The 24,695-nt window shown below is 33.6% G+C and overlaps 1 protein-coding gene and 1 long non-coding RNA gene across 20 annotated transcripts in view; one reads left to right on the forward strand and one right to left on the reverse strand.

Moving 5' to 3' along the window:
* Positions 1-3,378: 3,378 nt before the first annotated feature.
* Positions 3,379-23,148, forward strand: LOC143223135 (uncharacterized). 3 transcript variants are annotated; one of them, XR_013012674.1, is made up of 4 exons: positions 3,379-3,687; positions 5,863-5,918; positions 10,415-10,530; positions 20,227-23,148. It is a non-coding gene; the product is annotated as an uncharacterized LOC143223135 (long non-coding RNA). The 3 variants fall into 3 exon arrangements; XR_013012675.1 differs by lacking the exon at positions 20,227-23,148 and adding an exon at positions 13,079-13,215; XR_013012673.1 differs by lacking the exon at positions 20,227-23,148 and having other exon boundaries at positions 10,415-12,518.
* LOC143223133 (epidermal growth factor receptor kinase substrate 8-like) overlaps positions 5,766-24,695 on the reverse strand; it is a 172,547-nt gene continuing 153,617 nt past the window's right edge. For 16 of the 17 annotated variants that reach the window (XM_076450653.1, XM_076450661.1, XM_076450645.1 and 13 more), the window contains 5 exons: positions 13,876-14,025; positions 11,114-11,330; positions 10,392-10,527; positions 9,839-9,988; positions 5,766-5,908 (listed from right to left, as the gene is read on the reverse strand). In XM_076450653.1, the coding sequence (XP_076306768.1) occupies positions 9,890-9,988; positions 10,392-10,527; positions 11,114-11,330; positions 13,876-14,025 (602 nt within the window). In that variant the 3' untranslated portion in view covers positions 5,766-5,908; positions 9,839-9,889. Of the gene's footprint in view, positions 5,909-8,309; positions 8,326-9,838; positions 9,989-10,391; positions 10,528-11,113; positions 11,331-13,875; positions 14,026-24,695 lie in introns of those variants that run through there. The other variant, XM_076450647.1, reaches the window with a different exon arrangement.

The raw sequence follows: 24,695 nt of genomic DNA on the forward strand, positions 1-24,695 counted from the left end.
AAGTGTTCATTTGTCTATTTGGTTTGTTTGTTTTTGTTTTTTGTGAATTTCACGCAAAGCTACATGAGGGTTTTCTGCACTAGCCACCCTAATTTAGCAGTACAAGACTAGAAAGAAGGCAGATAGTCATCACCACCCACCACCAGATCATGGGCTACTTTTTTACCATCAAATAATGGAACTGACCGTAACGTTGCAACGTCTCCACGGCTGAAGAGTCGAACATATTTGGTGTGACAAGGATTCGAGCCTACGACCCTCAGAGATTATTAGTCTAGCATTCTAACCAACTAACCATGCCGGCCCTTTTCTATTTGAAAACGAAAATAAATCACTGACTTTTAAAGGATGGTTTTGTTCACGTACATACAGAATAATAAGTGCGCTTTGCATGAACTTGCATCGAATTTGTTAAAATATTTGTTGGTTTTTTGTGAGTTTTTGATAAACATTCTAATATAAGTTTGCAAGTTCCAACATTTAGTTGTATAAGAAATATTTTCCCATTCTAGGCCATTCTTTTGTCTGTCGCAGGTGACCGAATGAAACTAAACATTGAAAATTAATGAAGTTTATTTTTAAAATTTTGTTTAAATCTTTATATATATAAAACCACCTGGCCATGCCGGGCTGATCAGGGAAGAACTTATATGAAGATATTCCAGTCAATTTCACAAATCAACCGAGTCTGAGATTCGTAAATCAATTACTGCATTGGTAGCGATAAAAATAACAACGGGCACAATAAGGTGTGAAACTAATGTCACAGAAAGCCAGAAGAGGAAGTGTTATAGTTGAAGCAGAAGCAGCATATATATATAAACGTGAATAAATAATTAAAGAGGCTTCGCAACACCGTCCTTACAGTAAAATATAAAATACTATTTATCACTCTTTAATAGCAGCTACGCGAGCCAACCCAGCACCTTGTTTGGATTAAAAAAAAAACGTCATGCAAAATAGGTTGAGTTGTTTTGATTAAACAAAAAGAAGCTGTTTGGCACTATTTTTGAAGCCTAGGTCATTGGACCAGACCAGTAACATGAAAGCCAAAATGGAGAAGTTAACTTTGTAAATGTAATTTAAACGGATGTAGTAATAAAACTTGCTTGAAATGTTCAAGATATGATAGTGCATGTGGTGGTTTAAGTGTGACGATTAAAATAAATCATAGGTCTGGGTCGGATTAGGGAAGTACTTATACCAAGATATTCCAGTTGATTTTACAAATAAACTGAGTCTGAGATTCGTCAATTAATTACTGTATTGGCAGCAAAACATATAACAACGGGTACAATAATATCCTTATCTTCAAAAAAAAGATTGGAGCCATATATAATAAATATGGTGTGAAATTAATGTCACAGAAAGCTCAAGGATTGACTGTCGTAGCTGAAGCAGAAGCAGCATGCATTACAAAATGATTTTATTAGTGATTCTTAAATTTAAAATGCCATTTTTTGCAATGAAACATAACTATGATCAGGATGGTATAATGCCTAGTTTGTAACGCCATAGTATAATTAATATACATTTCGTCATGTTATATTTTCATTAATGCTTAGTTTGTTATTTGTAGAAGTTATGTCAAGCTGCTTTCATCGAGATATATCGGAATATCCCTAAATCACCGGTTTCCGGACTGCAACCTGTACTAACTATCCTATGGTCCATACTAAAAAAAATGCTGGCTGGGTTAGATAGTGTGGTAAATGTTAAAACAATGAAATGTTACTTCAACAAAGCCCAAAAACTTGAATGTTGTTGTTACTTATGGTTTTACGCGCAATACTACTTTTGTATTTTAATTAATATAAAAAAATAAAAAATAGACAATGAACCAACTCCATCGGGAAGTGTTTACCAATCGGTTACAGGTATGTCTACACCACCTCGTATTTCGTTGGCCGATTGTGGTCAAGTGAATACAGTAAAACCTGTCTAAGGCAGAATCACACGGGACCGAGTAAAATTTCCGACTGAAGCAGGTTTTCCGACTTAGACATAGTGAACATGAATTTCCTTAATTATACAGGGTGGTCCGTAAGTCCCTACCCATCCATGTATCTTATGTATCCAGTGTATCTGTGTGGTGTCACCAGTATTCTTGCGCTCATGTACCCACGTACTTGTCACAATACGCTCTTCAAGTGTAAATGGGCTTACAATGGCCATATTTTTCTGAAAAAAAAAGAAAAAAATTTATAATACATGCGTAACTGAATATAACATAATAACATATGGATGATATGGACTTACGGGTTACCCTGTATATAATTTCTGAGCGGAACGTTATACTTGCTTGGCTTAAGGGAAGTAAGACGTTTATTATACTGTTTATGCTATATTTATTAGTATAAGAACGAAAATACACATTAAAAATATACATAAGTACACAAAATCTTAATCAAATTTATTTGAAGAAAGTGTCCAATTTCAACTGTTTCGTTTTTTAATGGGCTTTCTTGCGGTTAAAAGAGAAAGCCAATTCTACGGTCTTTTCATGAAGTTCATTTTACCCCTTTATGTTTGCATACAATTTGATAGTGTTAATATTAACACTTGCGATGAAGCAGGAATTTCTAATTCCTCATTATCTTTTCCATTTTGTTAATCTTCTGAATTTCTCACACTGTTACTATCTTGCAATTCTATTATAGATTTTAAATCAATTTCATCAGCTTCTATGAAAACATTCAAGTCAACGTTCACAGAACTTTCTGCGTTCACAAAATCATCTGCATCAATCTTCTCATCAGAGTTTGGATTTCACTAGAATCATCATAACAAACAACTTCTCCGCAATCTCCACCATTATCAAGAATAAATTCACAGTTTTGAAAGCGCTTTCATTACGCACTTAATTGAATGACTTAAAAATGCAATTGCATCTAACACGTCAATTTTCACGGTCATTTCAGATGCTCTTTTACAGTCGTCTATGCTTGCAATGATACAGCAGTTTTCTGTATTTCAATTTTATACACTGTATAATTCCATTATCTAGTGGCTGTAGAACTGATGTTGTACATGGAAGTAGAAAGACTAAACGAACATTTGAAAGTTGAACTTTTGGGTGACAAGTTACATTATCTAGGAAAAGTAGAATATTCCTATTTTCTTGTTCCATTCTTTTGTTTAATTTAACTGCAAAAATAATGACGGCAGAAAAAAGAACAGAATATATTTAACCAATACTTACTGTAACAAAATGTCCGAGAATTTATTAATATTCCAACAAATTATTAATTAAACAAGAATTTATAAATATTTAAATAAATTATTAATTAAACAAGAAATTAATATTTAATCAAAAACATTTTTTCCGCCTTACTCAAGTTCTAATCCTACTTGTTGATAGATGAGGTAAGTGAAAGATAGTTTTTACTCCGCGTTTCGCAGGTTCCGCTATATAGAGGGTCTTTTATAAGAAAAACCTTAATGCTGTTAAATTTTGATATTTCCGACTTGTATCGTTTCCGCCTTAGACAGGTTTTAATATGGTGTAGTATATCGGGCTGTGTATCAATGGGCTCAGGATTCGAGGTGATACGTTTTATTGATTATGCTCCTCAACTTCTAATGTGGGCGCGTTTTAAAAGTGAAAGTCAATCCCGTTGTTCAGTTCCAAGAGTCGAAGAAAATCTTTGTGGTGACGGATGCTGCTAATTGTCTGCTTTCACAGTGGTAGTTCAAAATAGAATATCATTTATTTTTAAAATTACAATTAAACCTCGTTTGGTTTAGTTTAAAAACGTTAGTAAATTGCAACAACAACGAAAACAATTTAAAGTGCCTTAAAAAAGTTACTTTGTTTAATTGTGTTTTGCATATTATATACGCATTACTATAAGTATGCGATAAATTTATCATTCGTATTTGCTGGCCACATGATAAAGCTCTGGATTTCGAAACTTATGAAGTCAGGTTGCGTTAACATAAAAGATTCCTCACAGTTTAATATATTATAAGTGACAGTTAACCCTTCTCTGTACTGAGATAATGGATGATAGAGTGATAATACCTAGCTGTCTTCCATCTTGTTAGTAGTTCAAAATTAGGAATAGTGAAAAATAGCCTTGGTAGTTTTGCCATAAATACTAAATCCAATACAGGTACAAAAACACAACTTTATTACCTAGTTTCTTTACAATAAAAGAATATATTTTTAAAAAAATGCAGTATCTTTTATAGCCCCATCCCATTACTAACATGATCAGTCATCTGCCAGTGTAGGCCCTAATTCTAATGTTTTGATGACACAAACTATAAGATTTACAACAAACCACTACGTGCAGTTTTTTCCGATAGATTTGGTGCATTGCCCTTACTCTTTATTAATACTATAATAAAATGTATATCACTGAGTAATAGTATTACATAAACTATAATTTAACCTCTGTGATGTTTTAAAATCCAATAAAAGCATGTCAATAAATAATTTTATTTTGACTGATTTCAGTTTTCAAAGGTAATTAGATGAAAAAACATTAAAGGACACCATTGCGAACTTTAAAATGGGATTAGTTCATCTAATTACCTATGTTAAAGAAAAAGGCTGAAAGAGTGATCTTTTACATTAGATTATTTCTTATTTTATTAAATAATTGGTTAGGATATTTCCATAAAGAAAATTGTGCATTTTTATTTGAGAAGTATGTTTGGAATGTTAATGTGTATATGGACGTTTCCTGAATTTATTTCAACTAGAAAACAGATAGAAAACCTGTACTGCTCAAAGCCAAGACAGCCATACACAGTACCCATTGGAAAGACTATACAATAAACATTAATTTTCTCAAAACAAAGTAATTGCTTAATACACATTTCACTAAAAATACCACCAGCAGTAGACTTAAATTGACAACTTTCGTTTGTATCATCAGAAGATACAACACTTAATAGCTTCATGTACATTTATTGGTAATTTTTATTGTTCCAGGAAAATATGGTTAACCATGTAACTATATTTCCTAATAAGACTTTAGAAATGTCATCTGATATGTGATATAAGTTAATGTTTCATAAAGTTACTAGTTCTATCTTAATTCTGAACATAAACTTTTGCATGTCTCAAGTTTTCTTAGCTAGGAACATCTGTAATACCAACTGTATAGAAAGAATAATTCCCATAACAATAAGGTGTATTTATGTATTATTTACAGTACATTTTTGCAAAACTAAACTTTTAACCTGGAGGACTTTTACTTCTTGAAAAAATGGCCATAATGTTATTAGACACTAATTAATCTATATTTACTAAACATATTGTTAATTCTGTTAATTGTTAATAGTCAAAACTACTATTTTGACTGTCTTAGAATCTAACTATATAACATATTTATCTCTTGTGTAACATTAAACGTATATTGGACTAGCATGTATTTGATTTAATATAACTTTTCTCTTATCATGCATAAAAAAGTACACTAAATTTTTGTAATGCACAGTTTAACAAAGTGTTGACATTCATTAAGCAATAAATTAAACAAAAAATTAAAAATTTTATAGATTGTAATATTGTTATTATTAAATATGTCCACACATGAGCTTATTAATCTATTTACTAAAAATTTCATAAAACAGAATAAAAGTATGTCATAACACTTAAATTACTTTGCTGCTTGTTTTTTGTTATCATAGACTAAATTTTCTACAGTTCTGAAAGTACAAAAATCTTTCCTTTACACTTATTGATGAAAATATAACATAAAATCTTCTGCTGTGTTATAAGCATTAGTTTGTCATCTAAATTATTTTTCTGCAGATTTGTCTCTGTAGCTTGAAGACTGGTTTGTAGAATAAGAGGGTTTTTCTGCATTCCCACAACTCATACCTTTCCTTGTTTTGTTATGCTATTAGTGGACTTTAAAGATGGAAGACTAGTTCATCATACCCAAGGTCAAAACTATATAGAGGTAAAGGTAAAAAATATTAAGATAAAGAAACATCAGAAGACATAGATTTTTCTCAGAAGATATCTATTAATAGAGATGAAACATACGTGTAATCAGCTGGCTGTTCATACTGTGATAACTTCCTTGAGAAACTTTCCTAAATAAACTACTTATAGCTTTATTATATAAAATCAAACAATCAAAACTGTTTGATCAACAGAAATCTTATGCATGCTGTGTGTTTACAATAATTTTTTCTAGCTGACAAAATGTTTAATATTAGTTTAAAAATATCAATTTCTATTAATTAAATTTTAGTCAGATTTTGTAACCCCTTCCCTATATATTCAATATATAAATGGTTTGTGGTTTTTATTTTTAAATTTTAGAAAAACATGATGAAAAAAGTAGTTACAATCCTATCACTAGATTAATATCACAATACACTGGAGCAGTGTTTCTTAATTTTTTATTCTTAAGGCACTTGGAACTATTAAAAACTAATGTGACATGCAACTAACTGTGATACTTATAATAAATAAATACAGTAAAACCATATGCATAAGAATCTGAAAACCAGACAGTGGTAAATGTCTTGTGAATACTTTTATTGGAAAGTCCAAGGGTTTTTGATACTAAAAACTGGGTTCTGATACTTGCAGTGCACATAAGACAGAGAGCTAATTCTGTAGTAATCATATTAAAACTGCAGTTGTAATGCATTTCTTAATACTTGTTCATTTCTTCTGCAAACCAACTATGGAAAAGTGGAAAAAGTTTTGCAGCATTTTATAGTAAGTTGTTAATCACCTCCTATAGTTCCATAACAATGTACCAGATGGCTTAAACCTTGCAACAATGTACTATCAGTAGATATTATTTTATAATAAGTTGTCACTTAACTTGTAACTTGAATTATACATTGTTTATTTTGTAGTGAAATACTAATTAGTGCATATTTCATTATAATGTCCCAATTGGTTTCTATTTTGTAATAAAGTACACATCACTTCACATTGTATAATAATAATTAGGTGATATATTTTGTTAGTTATATAATTTTTCATTGAATATCTTGTTTGTTACAAAATTAATCAGTGCTTGTTTTGTAATTAATTGTGGAGCAAATTCAGCTATTTATAAAACTTATCAGTATATATTTTATGGTAGATGATTATGCATATATAATTAATTTATATTTGTTAATTCTTCTAAGTAAATATACTCTTCAAAAAAAGAAACGCAAAAGGCAAAATTTGAGACAAGTTGTTAACAAGTTTATTCTGGGTAATTCTGTATGACATGTGTGAAACTTTGCACATTCACTGCTGAACATCCAAAGTCTGCAAAGGCGAAGTACACGCTCACTAGGTGAAGTTTAACGTCACTCAGCGTCAATAACGAGTATGCCCCCCGTGAGCATCAATAACTGCTTGGCATCTCCTGCCTATGGAAGCGATGAGATGATGAATCACATCCTGTGGAATGGCTGTCCACTCAGCCTGCAAAGCTGCTGCAAGCTAAGGTAGAGTCTGTGGTTGAGGTTGTCGCCTTCGCAGACATCGGTCCAATTCCTCCCAAAGATGTTCGATGGGGTTTAAATCTGGTGATCTGGAGGGCCAGGGAAGAACGTTAATGTTGTGGTGTCTCAAGAAGACAGTGGTGAGTCGGGCTGTGTGAGGACGGGCGTTGTCATGTTGAAAGCGTCGTTGACGTTCACCATGATGGGTTGCATATGGGGCCTAAGAATCTCGTCGACGTATCGTTGAGCCGTAAGATTCCCTCGAATGTGCAAAAGGTCTGTTCTGGCATTGTAGGCGATGGCAGCCTACATCGTGATGCTGCCACCACCAAATCTGTCAACTTCCTGCACACAGTTTGCTGCAAAACGTTCACCTCGGCGACGGTAAACACGGGTCCTTCCATCATGCCTATGAAGCATAAAACGTGATTCATCGCTGAACCAAACATGCCTCCATCGTCGATGAGGCCATACCTGATGTGTCCGAGTCCACTGCAGCCTTGCTTGACGATGTTGCTGGGTGAGGATGACGCCTCTGACTGGACGTCGAGGTTGGATTCCTGCATCTTGTAGACGGTTGCATGTGGTCTGATCAGAAATCCTATGCAGCCCTGGTATGGTTGAGGCAGTAGACGTCGCAGTGGTGGTCCTATCCCGAAGGTGATGTAACCAGATATAGCGATCTTGTGCGGGCGTGGTGACATGAGGTCTGCCAGATCGTGGACGGTCACGAGTTGATCCATGTTGTTGGTGACGATTTCGTAGCCTTGTGATGGTGCTTGGGTGGGCATTCACAGCTCTGGCAACATCTGATTCGCCTGCTTCCAAGCGACCAATGGCGTTGTTGCGTTGTGCTTCAGTCAGTCTTGGCGTAACTGTATTGCGTGTCGGTGGCTTAACACTGAGCTATGGAAACAGAGAACCCGTCACTTTTATAGGGATTTTGCACATGTTGCATTTGCAGAACATGCAGATCTCTCAAACAAATTTATTGGACACGAATGCGTTTTGGCGAAAAATCCGATGTTTTCCTTGGTTTTCAAAGTGCACAACTTTTATTGTCATTTTGGTCTGACAGTCAGTGCCTTAACACGTGTAACATCACATACTCTGAGCTTGTAACGTTATTACATATATTTCTCTTTAAAATAACAAAAATATCCCTTTTGCGTTTCTTGTTTTGAAGAGTATACATTTTGTGGTAATTAATTAAAAAGGCAATTATTATAGATTCAACTGTATGATCATTAAATGATTGGTAACAATAATTTATTTCCTTTACTGTTTTTTATGTCTTTCAAACAAACAAGTATATATTTATCTCTACTTTGAATGACTAAACAGAGAATTACACTATTTTCTATTATTTTTGTAAGGGTAATTATTAGTTCTCTTTATCTGTAACATAATCCATTAAAATGCATACTTTTAGTTTAGGTTATTATATAACATGTTATTTATCACATGTACAAGTCTTATTAGCTATCAGGTTACTTACTCAATTCATCTAATCTTCATACTTAGCTTACACTCTATATATGTATAATCACTTTAAAGCCTACTAAAATTTCTGTTAACTAAAGAAATATCCAAATAAGAAACCACTATGTTGTTTATTTTAAATACTAAAATAACCAACAGTTCCGGTCCAGGTAAATAGGAATCCACCTGTTATTTTCACTAAATACTAAAATAACCAACAATTCTTGTCCAGTTAATAAGGATTCATCTGATATTTTTACTAAATACTAAAATAACCAACATTTATGGTACAGTTAAATAAGAATACATCTGTATTATTATTATTAAACACTAAAATATCTAGCAACCCCAGTACAGTTAAACAAGAATCCACCTGTTATTTTCACTAAATACTAAAATAACCAACAATTCTTGTCCAGTTAATAAGGATTCATCTGTTATTTTTACTAAATACTAAAATAACCAACAATTCTTGTCCAGTTAATAAGGATTCATCTGTTATTTTTACTAAATACTAAAATAACCAACATTTATGGTACAGTTAAATAAGAATACATCTATATTATTATTAAACACTAAAATATCTAGCAACCCCAGTACAGTTAAACAAGAATCCACCTATGTTATTTTTACTAAATAATAAAATAGCAAACAGTTCCAGTCCAGTTAGATAACAAACCACTTGTGTTATTTCTAGTATTTAATAAAATAACCATAATTGATAACTTCAGTCTCATTTAATAATAAACCTGTTTATTCCATTATTGTATAGGCTTCACTCATTTAATCTGCAGTGTATAATAATAACTAAACCTAGCAGTTGTTCAACAAAAAACTTTTTAGTTTTTTTATTCTAAGTAATTATTATAGTGACTTTTGAAACAAAAATTTGGACTTATGTTTAACTTGTATTATTTATATAAATATGTTATCTCACCATTCAAACTACAAGTAGAATCATAGAGGGCTCATGAGTAAGTTACAATGATCAGGACCCAAACGTTTCTTTACTTTCATTTGCATTTTCCACTTTCTTTCTTCTCTGAGCTAAAATAGACTGTAATTCTTGACCACTCATAGTTTTATACTGAGAAAAAACAAAACAAGTTATAATTATTAATAATCTATTATAGCATATGAATAGACTTATCTCAGAATTATCTAGTAAATTGTTCTACAGGACCTATATGATAGTGAACACATTTGATATTTGTAAACTTCAAATTCAGAGCAGAAATAAACTTGACCAATGAACCTATGATCGTCAAAATGCTACATTTTTAACATTTTAAAATAATGTTTAAAAATATTTTAAAAACAAACTTTAAAGTTAGAAATACATACATCATTATTTTGACAGCTAAATGAAAACACAGAAATGTTACAAGGTGAATTTTATTTTTACTAAACACTCAACAACTTGCAAATTGAAGTTGATGGTGATTTTTGTAGAGACAATGTAACTAACTCTAAACATAATATTTACTTACACCACTCATATTTTTCTGAACAGCAATATGACCATGCAGACGACTCCCAACTTCTACTCCCAACATTTCTTCAAGTTGGCTCCTTGTAAGCTCAAACAGTCTCTTTCCATTCATCTCTTTAAACAACTGACAGGCTCTGGTGAGAAGTTTCAGGAAATTAAAAATTATCTAGTTTATTCTTAACTAAAACCTATTATCTCAATACCTTATCTGTGAACTCAAACTGTCAAGGTGCAGTAGAATGAGATGATTAAAATAACTAATACCAAATGGATTTATATTATTTAAACAAAATACTCATTCAGGCATTCATTAGGACTAAAGTTAGAAAATTTTATTAGAGGTAAAATACTGTTGCTAAAGAAAAATATGATATTTGAAGTTCAAGTAAAATTATGTTAAACATAATGTCAAGAAATTTGTGATTTTAAAGAGTAATGAAATGCTTCCACTAACATAGAAATGGTATATTTCAATCTATGATGATGTGAAAGCTAATACAGCATCTAAATAAAATACCATACAAGTATTTACACTATTTTCAATTACTCCTTTTCAAAGCTTATATTTTGCAATATTTCAAACTTATGCCTACATCAGGCAACTATGGAAAGAAGATAAAGAGAGAAAACAACTGTGATCATTTGACAGGAAACCAGGATAATTAATGAATACTTGTTTACTGTAATAAACGTATTCAGAAGTAATATCTTTAAACTCACTCTGGGCTATAATCTTTAGCTTCTAACCAATGCTGCACTTCCACTGGTGTAGAATCAGCAGTGATGTAAACTGCTGCTAAATTGCTTTGCTGTATCAAACCCAACTTTTTCTTTGCTTTGTGGCCTAAGGTCAGTCTCTCTCTCAGTTCCTCCTGAAACAAGTCTCGTGTATTTGTAGTTTTAGGATGCACTTCCTGCTTTATTTTTACTGCTGAATCTAGTCCAGAATAACAAAAGAAAACTCAGTTGTCTTTGCATAACATTCATTATTTAAATAAGAAAGAAATATACGTTAGTAATGGATTCAGTTCAGTTGTATATAACTTACTAATGGAAGAACAGTTACCTTAAATTTGAAAAGAAAATTATACTGCTTATATTAAATGTACTAATTATCAAAGCTTTTGTTAGTGGAAGGTATAGATTTGGCAAAGTTGAAACAGAAGGAACTGGTCCATTTTAATTATAATTTTTTCCAATTTGTCTAGAGAAACGTTCATACACTTTAAGGTAAAATGTATAAAACAAATATGCACTTAAGCTGAGAAATTATATGTGTAGGTAAAATTTAACTTCAGATGGTTTATAATTAAGCATACATAAAATAACATACAATTCTAAATAAATATAAGGCTGTTCTCTAAAAGTTCATTAAAAGATTTAAGAAAGGAAAAGTAGAATTTTTAATTATTAGTTTTTGACTTTTAGTTCAGAAATTAAAAACACTCCAAAAGAAAGATAAGTGCAGATGCTAAATACTAAGAAGTATATTTTTACTTTTTCTTCTGCAGTTATGTTTTGTTGTCTGTGGTAATACACTTGACATATAGTTACAAGAAAGAGTTTTATGTCTCGTTCCTTTTTTGTTCATGGTCATTGTTGGTTATATTTTAACTCCAAGTTATTGTGCTTGAGTTATATCTACAGAGATTAGTTTCATGTCTATTTAGTTATCTTTTTTTTGTTTATAATTATTGACAAGCCTGTACATGATTATACTTGTGGTTGTATACCCTAATAGGTGTTTTGAGTACTCTAACATGCCTAAAACCTATTCATGGTTATATGTAATTTTGTACAAGGTATTGTGAGTGCTTGGTTCTTTCTTACATACAATACTAAAGGTAAAAAAAAAAAAAAATCTTATTTCACGATAACTCATTTCTATTTCTTCATATTTACATGCTTTTTACCCACCCCTTCCATATTAATTGTCTTTCAAACACTGACAAAATATGTTTATCAACACTGAAAACCATATTTATAGCTCTAACAATTTAATTTAAAAAAGTCTTATGGTAGTTTGTGTCAAAAAGAGTATTATATACTTCATTTACAATCTTCTCAGTAATTTACTTTGTGTATAAACATTGTAAAGTTTTCAAATAAAACAGTTTGTTACCACTTACCCTTTAATGATTTACAGATACAAACTGATAATTACAAAATTATACATGCATTTCAGTGTTCCTCAAATTAAAATAAAAACACTTCTTTATTTTCTCAATGAAACAACTTGTCAACTAGCATTACTGGTTTAATATCTGTATTTGTTCTTGATATTTTACAACAAAAGGCAGCTACAATTCTACAAACTAGTTCCTCAATACATAGTATTGCAAAAGTATAAAAGGACTAACTACTATTTAACCTTAAAATTTTTCATGTTTCCTGAAACTTCTTTTGATACAGCCCAAATGAACTCACTGAAACTGCATAAAACAATAAACATTCAACCTTCCAATATACTTCTATACAACAGTAACTAGGATGCCAGAGTACTACTTAAACATAAATAAAACATTTTTCATACTGGTGTTATTTCTATTTTCATCTTAATTCCTAAACATTATTGTATCTAATATACTTTTTATCTGTAAGTATAAATCTGAGGGAGTTCGTGTAATGAAATTTTTACCATACTTAGATTTGGTTTATTTTTATTATATTTTGTTTCTTTAAAAGTTGAAAGCCTAAGACAGATGATAAGAAAAGGAGGTTTCAGTTAAGCTAAAACAAGTCATGTTATTATCTGCTTTAATTCTGGGAGTATTGTGTGTGTGTAAAATTTATTTCTAACTAAAGTTGCTTAAGCAATAAAACTTTGTGGTCTCTTCATATTTTTTCACACCTTATTAAATATCCTAGATTCCAAAGTAAGAAATTTATCAACTTGAGTCAGTGAAACAAACCCAGAGAAAATATTGTTGTGACATTGTTCTTTCATCAGTGAGTTCTTTTTAAATTATCGAGAGAAATTAATTCAGCATTCAGTCCATGTAACAAGAATAAATTACATTATTTCTTCCTTTAACATTCTACAAGCTTGAAAATTTGTACATTGTTATAAATTGTTGTAGGCTTACAAGTCTACATTACAAATGATGTTGAAACCTCACTAATATTACTAGGCCTAACATAAAATCAACTTATTTGTACAAAATAACTCAATAAGAACAGTAGTACGCACAGATCCACGTTCTTCATGAAAAACAAACTGATTAATTTAACCTTCTATCTTGAAATAAATTTCTATCTTTTTATAACTCTAAAAATGTTTTCACTTTATATTCTTGATGCTTTATGGAACCTTATATTTATAATCCAGTTTTGAATATACTAGTGAACTATACATCACCTCCTTAGAATTTTCTAGATGTTTTAAGCCTGCCTTATTAAACCTTATGACCTTAAGAGCCACATCTTCTTGAACTTAAGTCCTAATTACAGCATCAAAAATAGAGCATAAAACAATATCTTACATTTGGATACATCAGATGCTGTAGCTGTGAATGATGGTGGAGGTAGGGGAGGAGGAAGAGGAGTCATCACAGGTTCTGGCTGAATGGTCATGAAACCAGACCTCTCTGGAGTTGTCCAAAGTGGAAGGAAACGATTATTTCTTTGTTTTCCTGGGTAAAACAAACATAAAAATAGGCAAAGGAATGGGCATAATGTGGTTAATGAGGTTTAGCACACTTTCACAGGAGTTGCATAGCATAAGCATGATAGAATTTGGATTCATCATTACGAGTTGTGTAGTCTAATAATACAAAGATTTTATTGATTGATTGATTGATTTAGTGTTTTATGGCACAAAGCAGCGAGGCTATCTGCGCCAGACATTCGGTAAAAATGTAAAAAAAAAATAAATAAATAAAATAAATGTGGTAATAGACATAAATGGAAATGAAGGTAAAACAAAAAAGTATAAAACCAATGTTGACACCTAGTCTACAATGTTAAGATAGAAGGCAGAGTATAAAAAGTTGTAAGGTATTTACTCTAGCAAAAAGGTAATGATCATAACCTGCCAGGAAGATTAACAGGTAAGTTCAAGAACCACCGTCAATCAACTGAAGTTGGCCTTTCCAGTCCTGGTTCTGGGTTATGTGTCATAGCAGCTATTATCAAAATGTAAAAGAATAAAAGTTTTAAAAGACACTCCGCAAAATCGTAATAATGAGTAGCCAAATGTCCAGTAAAAAGATAAAAGTCAAGTAAATGGAGTAAAATTTGTAAAAGTAATTGAAGATAAAAGCAAAACGGCAATTAAAACAGAAAATGGCGTAAAAACCAATGTTGACATCCAGTTAACAAAGTTGTAAAGAACTACCTGTAGCAGAATGGTAATGATCATAACCCGCCAGGAAGACTAACAGGTAAGTATAAAAACCACCGTCAGTCACCTGAAGTTGGTCTTTCCAGTCCTGGTTCCGGGTTATGAGCCAATATGGCCAGTACTAAAAAGTTAAGTAGTAAAAGTGTGAAATGATATGCAGTAAAAGTATAATAACAACTCGCCAGGATGACTAACGAGTAGTTCAAACGGATAGTTCAAACAGGAGCGTTAGTCACCTGAAGTTGGTCTTTCCAGTCCTGGTGTCGAGTTATTTAATGTTCTGGCCATTGTCTAATGTCAAATTGAAGGAGAGAGATTAAAACTGTAAAAAAGGAACCACAATTAAAAAGGTGTAATGAATAAATATGCAACACTTAAATGAAATTAAAAAGGTTAATGGCCATTAAAAATTAAAAACATTATCAAGGTGGACAGAGTCACCATCACCAATAACTCTGTCCAATGTTACAGATTGACCCTGGGAAAAAATATGTTTAAAATATTGCCGTCGTTGAGAATTGTAACGATGGCAAGAAAGTAAAACGTGGCTGATAGTGATTTGAGTGTTACACAAACTACACATTGGTGCATCAGTTCCAGATAAAAGAAAATGATGAGTTAAAAACTGTGACCAATGCGTAGCCTAGTGAGAACAACTTCCTCCTTCCGAACTTTACGGAAGCTAGATGGCCAAAGTCCAATTTTGGGTTTGATTTGAAAAAGTTTGTTGTCACGTTGCTCATTCCAAGTGGACTGCCAGCTGGCACGGAGCCGAGCCTTGAAGACAACACCATAGTCCATGTACGGAATAGGCATAGGAGTGATGGTGCTGAAGCAGACATATTTAGCTGCCATGTCTGCAAGCTCGTTCCCGCGAATACCAACATGGCCTGGTATCCAGAAAAACTGGATTGAAGTAGCTGCTAATGAGAAATGGGCCAGTCGGTTTCGAATATCAGCGAGAATAGGATGTGAGCTAACGTGTAGCGATTCCAAAGCAAGTATACAACTAAGCGAATCAGTATAAATAGTGCAGTTGGAGTACTGCTCAGCTGCAATATGATCCAGGGCAAGAGATATGGCATACAGTTCAGCAGTGAACACAGAAGCTGTAGAAGGGATTCTGCGCGCAACTACTGACCCATAGCAGAGCCCACTGAATTACCTGATTTGGAACCATCTGTATAAATGGGAACTGAATGATTGTTTGAAAGATATTCATTGAATAAAAGACGGTACTTCCAATCTGGAGTATCTGCCTTTTTTAGGTGACTGAAAGAAAGGTCACATTTGGGGGCTGTAATAAGCCATGGTGGGATGGGCCGACCTGTGGAATCTGCAATGTTATCCAAGGACAGACCCAATTCATCCAATTGCTCCCGGATGCGAAGGCCAAATGGAGCAATGACAGATCGTCTGTTCTGAAAAAGTACTGCTCACCGAGGAAGGAAAACACATTTCCAGGTGGAATGCTTTGGTAAGGAATGAAGTTTCGAAGTATATTGTAAAGATAGTTGCAAACGGCGAAGGTGTAGAGAAGGTTCATGAGATTCAATGTATATACTTTGAACTGGAGAGGTACGGAAAGCCCCAGTGCAGAGTCGAAGTTCTTGGTGATGAACGGGTCCAGCATCTTTAAGGCCGAGGGTCTGGCAGAGCCATAGACCATTGATCCATAATCGAGTTTCGATCTAATAAGAGCACGATATACCTTTAACATTGAACAGCGATCTGCCCCCCAACTGGTAGAAGAGAGAACACAGAGGATGTTCAGTGCTCTTGTGCATTTGACCCGAAGCTGCTTTAAGTGTGGTATAAAGGTCAGTTTACGATCAAAGATAAGCCCCAAGAACTTGGTCTCCGGGACCACTGGCAGCAAAACTTCACCGATATGAAGTTCAGGATCAGGGTGAATACCCCGTCGACGGCAAAAGTGCATGCATACAGTTTTGGAGAGAGAGAAATTAAAGCCGTTCGCCAGAGTCTACTTCCGTACACAATTGAGGGCGGTTTGTAGTTGCCGCTCAATATATCTCATGTTTGACGACTGACATGAGATGTGAAAGTCGTCGACATACAGCCCATTCGCAATAGTGAGAGGGAGTTGTTCAGTGATGGCATTTATCTTTATACTGAAAAGTGTGACACTCAAAACACAGCCTTGAGGGACTCCAAGTTTCTGTACAAAAGAACGGGAAAGTGTCGAACCCACACGAACCTGGAATCTCCTGTGCATTAAAAATTTTTAAGAAACATGGGTAGATGGCCACGTAACCCATATGTATGGAGGTCTCGAAAAACGCCATACCTCCATGTTGTGTCGTAAGCCTTCTCTATGTCAAAGAATATTGATACAAGATGTTGGCGGTTGGGAAAGGCTTCTCTGATAGATGTTTCAAGACGAATTAGGTGGTCTGTGGTGGAGTGCTGTCGACGGAACCCACACTGGGTGGGCGAGAGGAGGTTGTTTGATTCAAGGAACCAAACAAGACGAGCATTAACCATCCTTTCTAATGTCTTACAGAGACAGCTCGTCAAAGCAATTGGACGGTAGTTTGAAGGAATCTTGGGATCTTTCCCTGGCTTAGAGAAGGGTAAAATAATAGCCTGGCGCCAGGCATAAGGAAAAACATTCTCCTGCCAGATCCGGTTGAAAACAATCAAAAGGACATCAAGAGAAGCAGGAGATAGATGGTGCAGCATGTCATAATGAATATCATCAGGTCCAACAGACGTACTGGCAGACCAATGAAGGGCCATTTTTAGTTCCACCAGGGTAAAGGGACAATTATAGTCAAAGAAACAGTCAGTTCGAAAGAAAAGAGGTGATCGCTCTGCCCGAGTCTTGATGGCCAGGAAGGTGGAGGAACAAGCAGAAGTGCTAGATACCCGCAAAAGCTTTCACCTAGAGTGTTAGCGATGTTCGAACATCAGTCACCTCCTGACCATCAGAGAGTAAGATCGAGAGGGGGATAGAATTGTAGTGTCCATTAACCTTTCGAATCCTGTCCCATATGATCTTGGAACTGGTGGTAGAAGATATACTGGTTGTGAACTTAATCCAAGATTCCTTCTGGCTGTGACGTCTTATCCACCTAGCATGTGCACGGGCCCGTTGGAAAGCAACCCGGTTTGAATGTGTGGGATATCTACGAAAAGTATCCCAGGCCCGCTTTTGAGCCTTCCGTGCTAAGTGGCAAGCAGAATTCCACCACGGACGAGGATATCGTGGAAAACGTGTCGAGGTTTTAGGAATACACTGAGCAGCTGCATGTGTAATACAGTCAGTTACCGCTGCTACACAGTCATCTATTGATGGCTGATTTACGATGGCAGGATCAAGTTCTGCGAGAGCAGTGAAAGTGGACCAGTCTGCCTGATCCAGCTTCCACCGGGGCACGCGGGTAGGGTGGCATCGACAACGACCAGTCTCTCTCAAAAGTATAGGAAAATGATCACTGCCTAGTGGATTACTGTCAACCCTCCAAAGATTTTAAAACACAAAATTTAATGACATAATTTTAACATAAAATACCTTCAAAACAATAATATGAGTAATGTAGTAATATCAAGTCTCCCACCAGAGGGGAATCTTACTGAAAATATAGGGATATTAAAGGACAATTCTGTAAAAAGTAAAGCAGGTAAAAGAGCTTAATGATCATAAAAGACAACAAAATGCAAACACTTATATACAGAAGTTCTTGTAATTAATAAGGTTTATACACTTTAATCAGTTATCATTTCAAATGATAACTTATTTCTATTCTCATGAGAACATTAGAAGAATGCTGGCAGTCTGCTGATAGGATAACATACAAAATCAATAATCTTAAATACATGTACATATCTTGCTTACACTGCAATGATACTAAATTAGTCCTAGTTGAAGAAAAAGCCTTCGTGCTTTAAGAATATGCAAGCAAGTTTAGTTTCAGTTACCGTATTTTATGCCTTGTAAGACACTACATCATGGAAGACACATCCTAATTTTGGAAAGTCAATTCTAAGAAAAAAATATTTTGACTCCGCAACCAACACCTTGATGCAGCCTTGACTTTTTTCCAACCTACTGAGTAAATACAGTCAAATACATCATATTATTCACAATATATCAACAGAATTAGTTAAACTGAATTTTTAAGCTATTGAAAACACTTGTAATTGGTAAGTAATGAGATTCCGATCTATATAAGAGGCTGTTTTGAGTAGATCCTAAGCTAACCTCTTGCCTTAACCCATCACCTTTGTCTTGGAAGATGCATGGGGATTTTTCAAGGTACTTTTGAAGAAAAAAGTGCATCTTACAACTTGTAAAATATGGTACCTTAGTAAATTTTAATAGATAAGCTTTTCTTGCTCCTAACAAATAGTAGAAAGTAGTTAATAAATATATCAATTAAAGTACAGAGGTATAGAGCAATATAGGGTTTGTGGAAGGACAATAATATGATAAAAATAACACATAAATGTTATTATAAGGTACTCTATACAGTTGAAAAATGTGAGGATGAAAAGAAAGTATTTCAATAGATCAGTTGTTCAATAAATTTTCTGTGTTTGCACACTTTGTGTTGTTTTTTAAGATAGAACAATAAAGTGTAATCACTCATACCCATTATAAATTTGGATGTTGAACAGGGAACTACTTCTAAGATCAAAATAAAACAGTTATTCATAAGAAGATTGTAGTAAGACAAGCAGTGTTATAATATTTATGATAGAATAATGTCAAAATCACTTAAGGTTGGTAATTTAATCTAGATCCATTCATTTGGTATGTTGGAGTTGGATGAATTGTTAATCTCTTGTAACAGAGGTCCAGGAACAACTGAATTTCATTACATAAATGCCCTAACTGGGACATTTATTTATGAGTTAGAACAGTAAGAGTTAAGGACATTTATTTGAAAGTTAGAAATAACATTATTATTCCAACTCTCAAGTAAATATTCTTACTGTTATAATTACAACTTCCAGGTAAATATCCTCACTGTTATTGTATCTACAGTGACATTAAAACATTATGCATAGGGCTTATGTATTGTTCAGACTATTAGAGTGATTATTCCTCTACTTTCTATTAATAAATGGATTTTTTAATCATAAAATATTATTCCCTACTGAGAATATTAATGTTAATTTAAGTCAATAAATATTTTATTTCTTTCTCTAACAACAGAGTCAAGTTTCACGTATAAAGAAGACATTAAAAAATCTCATTAAGAACATTATTTATAAAAGACACAAACATATCTTTATTTATATATATATATATATTATATTATAAAATGTGTGTGTGTGCAGCCTTGACCTTTTTCAACCTACTTAGTAAATACAGCCAACTAATAAGTAATGTCCAAAAATTTAATACAGAAAGTGCATCATCATTTCTGTCTTTGTAAAAGGCTTTAATAACTAAAATATGTAGTAAGATGTGTATAAAAATGTTCAGACAATAAAAGAAATTAACCCAACTCTATTTTTTCAGATCATTAATCAAATAAACCCTTACAAAAATGGAAGTATCTGAGAAGCACATTAGGCATATAATGCTTTATGAGTTTAAAAAAGGCAATAGTGCAGCAGAAACTACATAAAACATTCAAAGTGTTTATGGTGCAGAGTTTCTCAATGAAAGAAAATGTCGAAGGTGGTTTCAGAAGTTTAGATAAGGTGACCACAGCTTAAGTGATGCGCCACGTTCAGATCGTCCTGTTGAGTTTAATGATGACTTGCTGCTGGCTGCACTTGATGAAGATTGTGCTGTGACAGTTGAAGAATTAGCACAGAAGCTTAATTCAACTCATTCAACAGCTTGGAATAGTGTAAAAAACTTGGAAAATGGGCCCCCATGATTTGACAGAAGCCAACCTTAGAGCAAGAGTGAACATTTGCACTTTTCTGCACTCTGGGTGAACATAACTCACTTTTTTGAACAGCTTATTTACTGGAGATGAAAAGTGGATATATTATAAAATTTTTAATCGTTGCAGAAAATGGCTCAGCACAGGCAAACTGGCTAAAGCACAGCACAAAATGAACCTCCACTCAAGGAAAGTCTTATTAAGCATTATGTGAGATATTGTTGGTGTGATCCACTTTGAGTTGCTGCCACTCAGTGTAACGATTACATCAGGCTTCTATTGTCAATAGTTAAAGTGTTTGAATGTTGCACTGAAAGAAAAGAGGCCTTCTTTGATCAATTGTAAAGGTGTTGTGTTACACCAGGATAATGCATGGCCTCATACAGCAAGGATCACATCTGCAAAGATTGAAGAGCTAGACTGGGAAAACTTCTACATCTTCCTTATTCTCCAGACCCTGTCCCATCTGATTATCATCTATTTCAAAGTTTGTAGAATTATCTTGATAGAAAAGAGCTGGAAACACATGAAGATGTCAGAACTATCTTATCTACATTCTTTTCCTCCAAACCCAAAAAATTTTAAAGAAGTGGCATTCAGAACTTGTGAATCATTGGCAGGAAGTAATTAATGATAATGAAACATACATTATTGATTAAATAACATTAAAAGCATTTGAAATCCTTTCTCTATTTCTGAACCTAAAATCGGACATCACTTATGGGATGACCTGATATTATGTGTTTGTGTTCATGTACATATGCATGCATGACAAGCATAAGTGTATGGATAGAAATTAATGTTAATAGTCTTAAGTTAACATTTCAAGCAAATGACATTTCCTTAAAACATTCATAAGTATATGTATATATAATGTTTTAATACTTAATGCTCAAGACAGTAAAAAGAAATGGGTAGTTGATGTTGAATATGCAAAAATTATCATCCAGTTAATAGTATAATGTAAGAGACAAAAATACCAAATGTGAAAGTAATCACAAACGAGTGAACTCTTTTACTTAGGTTATAGGACAAAATATTTTTGTTTGATTAAAAAAAAGTAAAAGAAACCATAAACTCATAAAATGTAAAAACAAGTTCTTATTTATTCTTTAGTTTCATATTTCTATTATACAAACGAATGACTGATGCTTCATCATTAAGAGAAATAGCTGAAAGTATTAAATGTATATAAAAAAGGTTTGTTTTTGAATTTTGTGCAAAGCAACAAGAGGGCTATCTGTGCTAACCATCCTTAATTTAGCAGTGGAAGACTAGAGGGAAGGCAGCAAGTCATCACCACCCACCACCAACTCATGGGCTACTCTTTTACCAGTGAATAGTGGGATTGACTGTCACATTATAACACCCTCTGCCTGAAAGGGTAAGCATGTTTGCAGGGGCAGGGATTTGAACCTGTAATCTTTAGATTGGAAGCTGAGTGCTCTAACCACCTAGCTATGCTGGACCAATACATACATACAAAGGGAATATAAATATTATTTTAATTTAAATTAAAACTATTTAGCCTGACATCTCCAAAACAATTGTTGTAAATAGCCTTGAAATTTAAACCTATGTACAATGAAAGTCATTTTGTGTAACAAGCTTTAGCTCTAAGCAAAAATCCTTGTCAGGAGTGTCATACAAAATCTTTGTTGTTGAAATATTTTTTATACACTTTTCTTATCAAATAGCCTTACTGGGCAGGTAAAGAACAATTTAATTATTATCAATTTGATTGTGACTTAATATCACATAATGTTTCTACCTTCTTATTTTGTTTGGGATGAAACTTAGCTGTTAAAACAAACGTTCTGCATGGCAGACTTCTGTTTATACTGCAATAAATATGTCTGTACAAAAGAGGCTCTTAGTGAAACTTATATTAACATTTAATAGAAAAGATGCTGTTTTATCTGTTGCTACATAATGAAACTTTTGCACGATAATATCATGCAAGATGAATCAATATATTTTAACAATTGGAAAATATAGTGCAAACTAAATTCTCTTTTTTATGTATGGCCAGAACATATTGTTAACAGATAGGATACTCAGATAGTGAAACAATGCATTTTAATCTTTACAAGTAGCAATGTAAGAAAAGTATACTTACTTAGTTATACTGACTCCTGATTGATTGGTAATTTTACTCTTATGTTTATAGCTTGCTCTGATTGGAATTTAATATTACTTAAGTAAATATACCCTTAACTGTTTGATCTTGAAGCATTTAATGGTAATAAAATTCATGACTTTTTAATATTCAAATTGTGTTGGTTTTTCTTCACCATACTCAGGTATATTAAGTCGTATACTTTTAAGAAGTCAGAATTTAGCTATCTCTGGTTTTTAAACATTCTTCAGCATGTAGAAACATTTAATGATCCAAACTGAGATTAACTTACTGTGTAACTGCTTTGTACTACACAGCATCTGATAGACTAGTAGTGTATGTAACATTTGTTTCAGGATGTTTGCTGTCACTGTATACATAATACTGTATTGAGATTGAAAATAAATTAATATACTGTTTTATGTGATTCACTCTATAGACTACAGTGTAAAAGCAAATGTATCACTAGATGTAAACTTCAAGATTATATGTATCATTTGATGCAGGATATAAGATAATAACAATAAGCAGTGTATCAACCCATGCTTTAGATGTGTGTATGTACTATTAGTTGAAGGCTGTACATTATATTATAAGTTCAAAGTACCTCTTAATATAGGCTGCAGAAAAACTGCAAAAATGCATATATCACTTGACAGAGGTTAGGTTTAACTAAGACAGAATATTTTTCACCTGATTCAAGCTGCAGATAACATGATAAGCTTGCATTTACTACTCAAGTCACAAGTTACATAAACTGTCAGAAAATGTACAAAATATAATGCATGCTATAGTTTGCTAATAGATAAAGTCTACACATTAACAGATTAAGCTTCAAGTTAACTGAATGTTCAGTAATTTTTACTTGTCCTCTACAAGTGGCCTTAACTCATCCACAGAAGAAATCCTGGTAGGGTAAAATAAAACCAAACTCAAATGGCCATATAGCATTTTATATGATTTAGATCATATCAACTGACTATCTAACCAACCATGAATGATGACATTCAAGTTATATATATATATTGAATAATGTAAAACAAATTATGATACTTTACATAAAGACTGTAAGGGTATGTGCACCACCTGACTGAGGTAGTAGAGCATGTGATAATTTATAAGCTCCACAAGTTGAAACTGTTAAACAAACTATATATACTTTTCAAAAAAAGAAACGCAAAAGGGATATTTTTTTTATTTTAAAGAGTAATATATATAATAATGTCACAAGCTCAGAGTATGTGATGTTACATCTCTTAAGGCACTAATTGTCAGACCAAAATGACAATAAAAGTTGTGCACTTTGAAAACGGAGGAAAACATCGGATTTTTCGCCAAAACGCATTCATGTCCAATAAATTTGTTTCAGAGATCTGCATGTTCTGCAAGTGCAACATGTGTAAAATCCCTATAAAAGTGACGGGTTCTCTGTTTCCATAGCTCAGTGTTAAGCCACCGACACGCAATACAGTTATGCCAAGACTGACTAAAGCACAACGCAACAACGCCATTGGTCGCTTGGAAGCAGGCAAATCAGATGTTGCCAGAGCTGTGAATGTCCACCTAAGCACCATCACAAGGCTATGGAATCGTCACCAACAACATGGATAAATTCGTGATCATCCACGATCTGGCAGACCTCATGTCATGATGCCCGCACAAGATCGCTATATCTGGTTACATCACCTTCGGGATAGGACCACCACTGCGACGTCTACTGCCTCAACCATACCAGGGCTGCGTAGGACTTCCGATCAGACCATACGCAACCGTCTACGAGATGCAGGAATCCAACCTCGACGTCCAGTCAGAGGCGTCATTCTCACCCAGCAACATTGTCAAGCACGGCTGCAGTGAACTCGGGCACATCGGGTGTGGCCTCATCGAAGATGGAGGCATGTTTGGTTCAGCGATGAATCACGTTTTATGCTTCATAGGCAGGATGGAAGGACCCGTGTTTACCGTCGCAGAGGT

The sequence above is a fragment of the Tachypleus tridentatus genome, chromosome 8 (genome assembly GCF_004210375.1).
Source record: "Tachypleus tridentatus isolate NWPU-2018 chromosome 8, ASM421037v1, whole genome shotgun sequence".
NCBI lineage: Eukaryota > Metazoa > Arthropoda > Merostomata > Xiphosura > Limulidae > Tachypleus > Tachypleus tridentatus.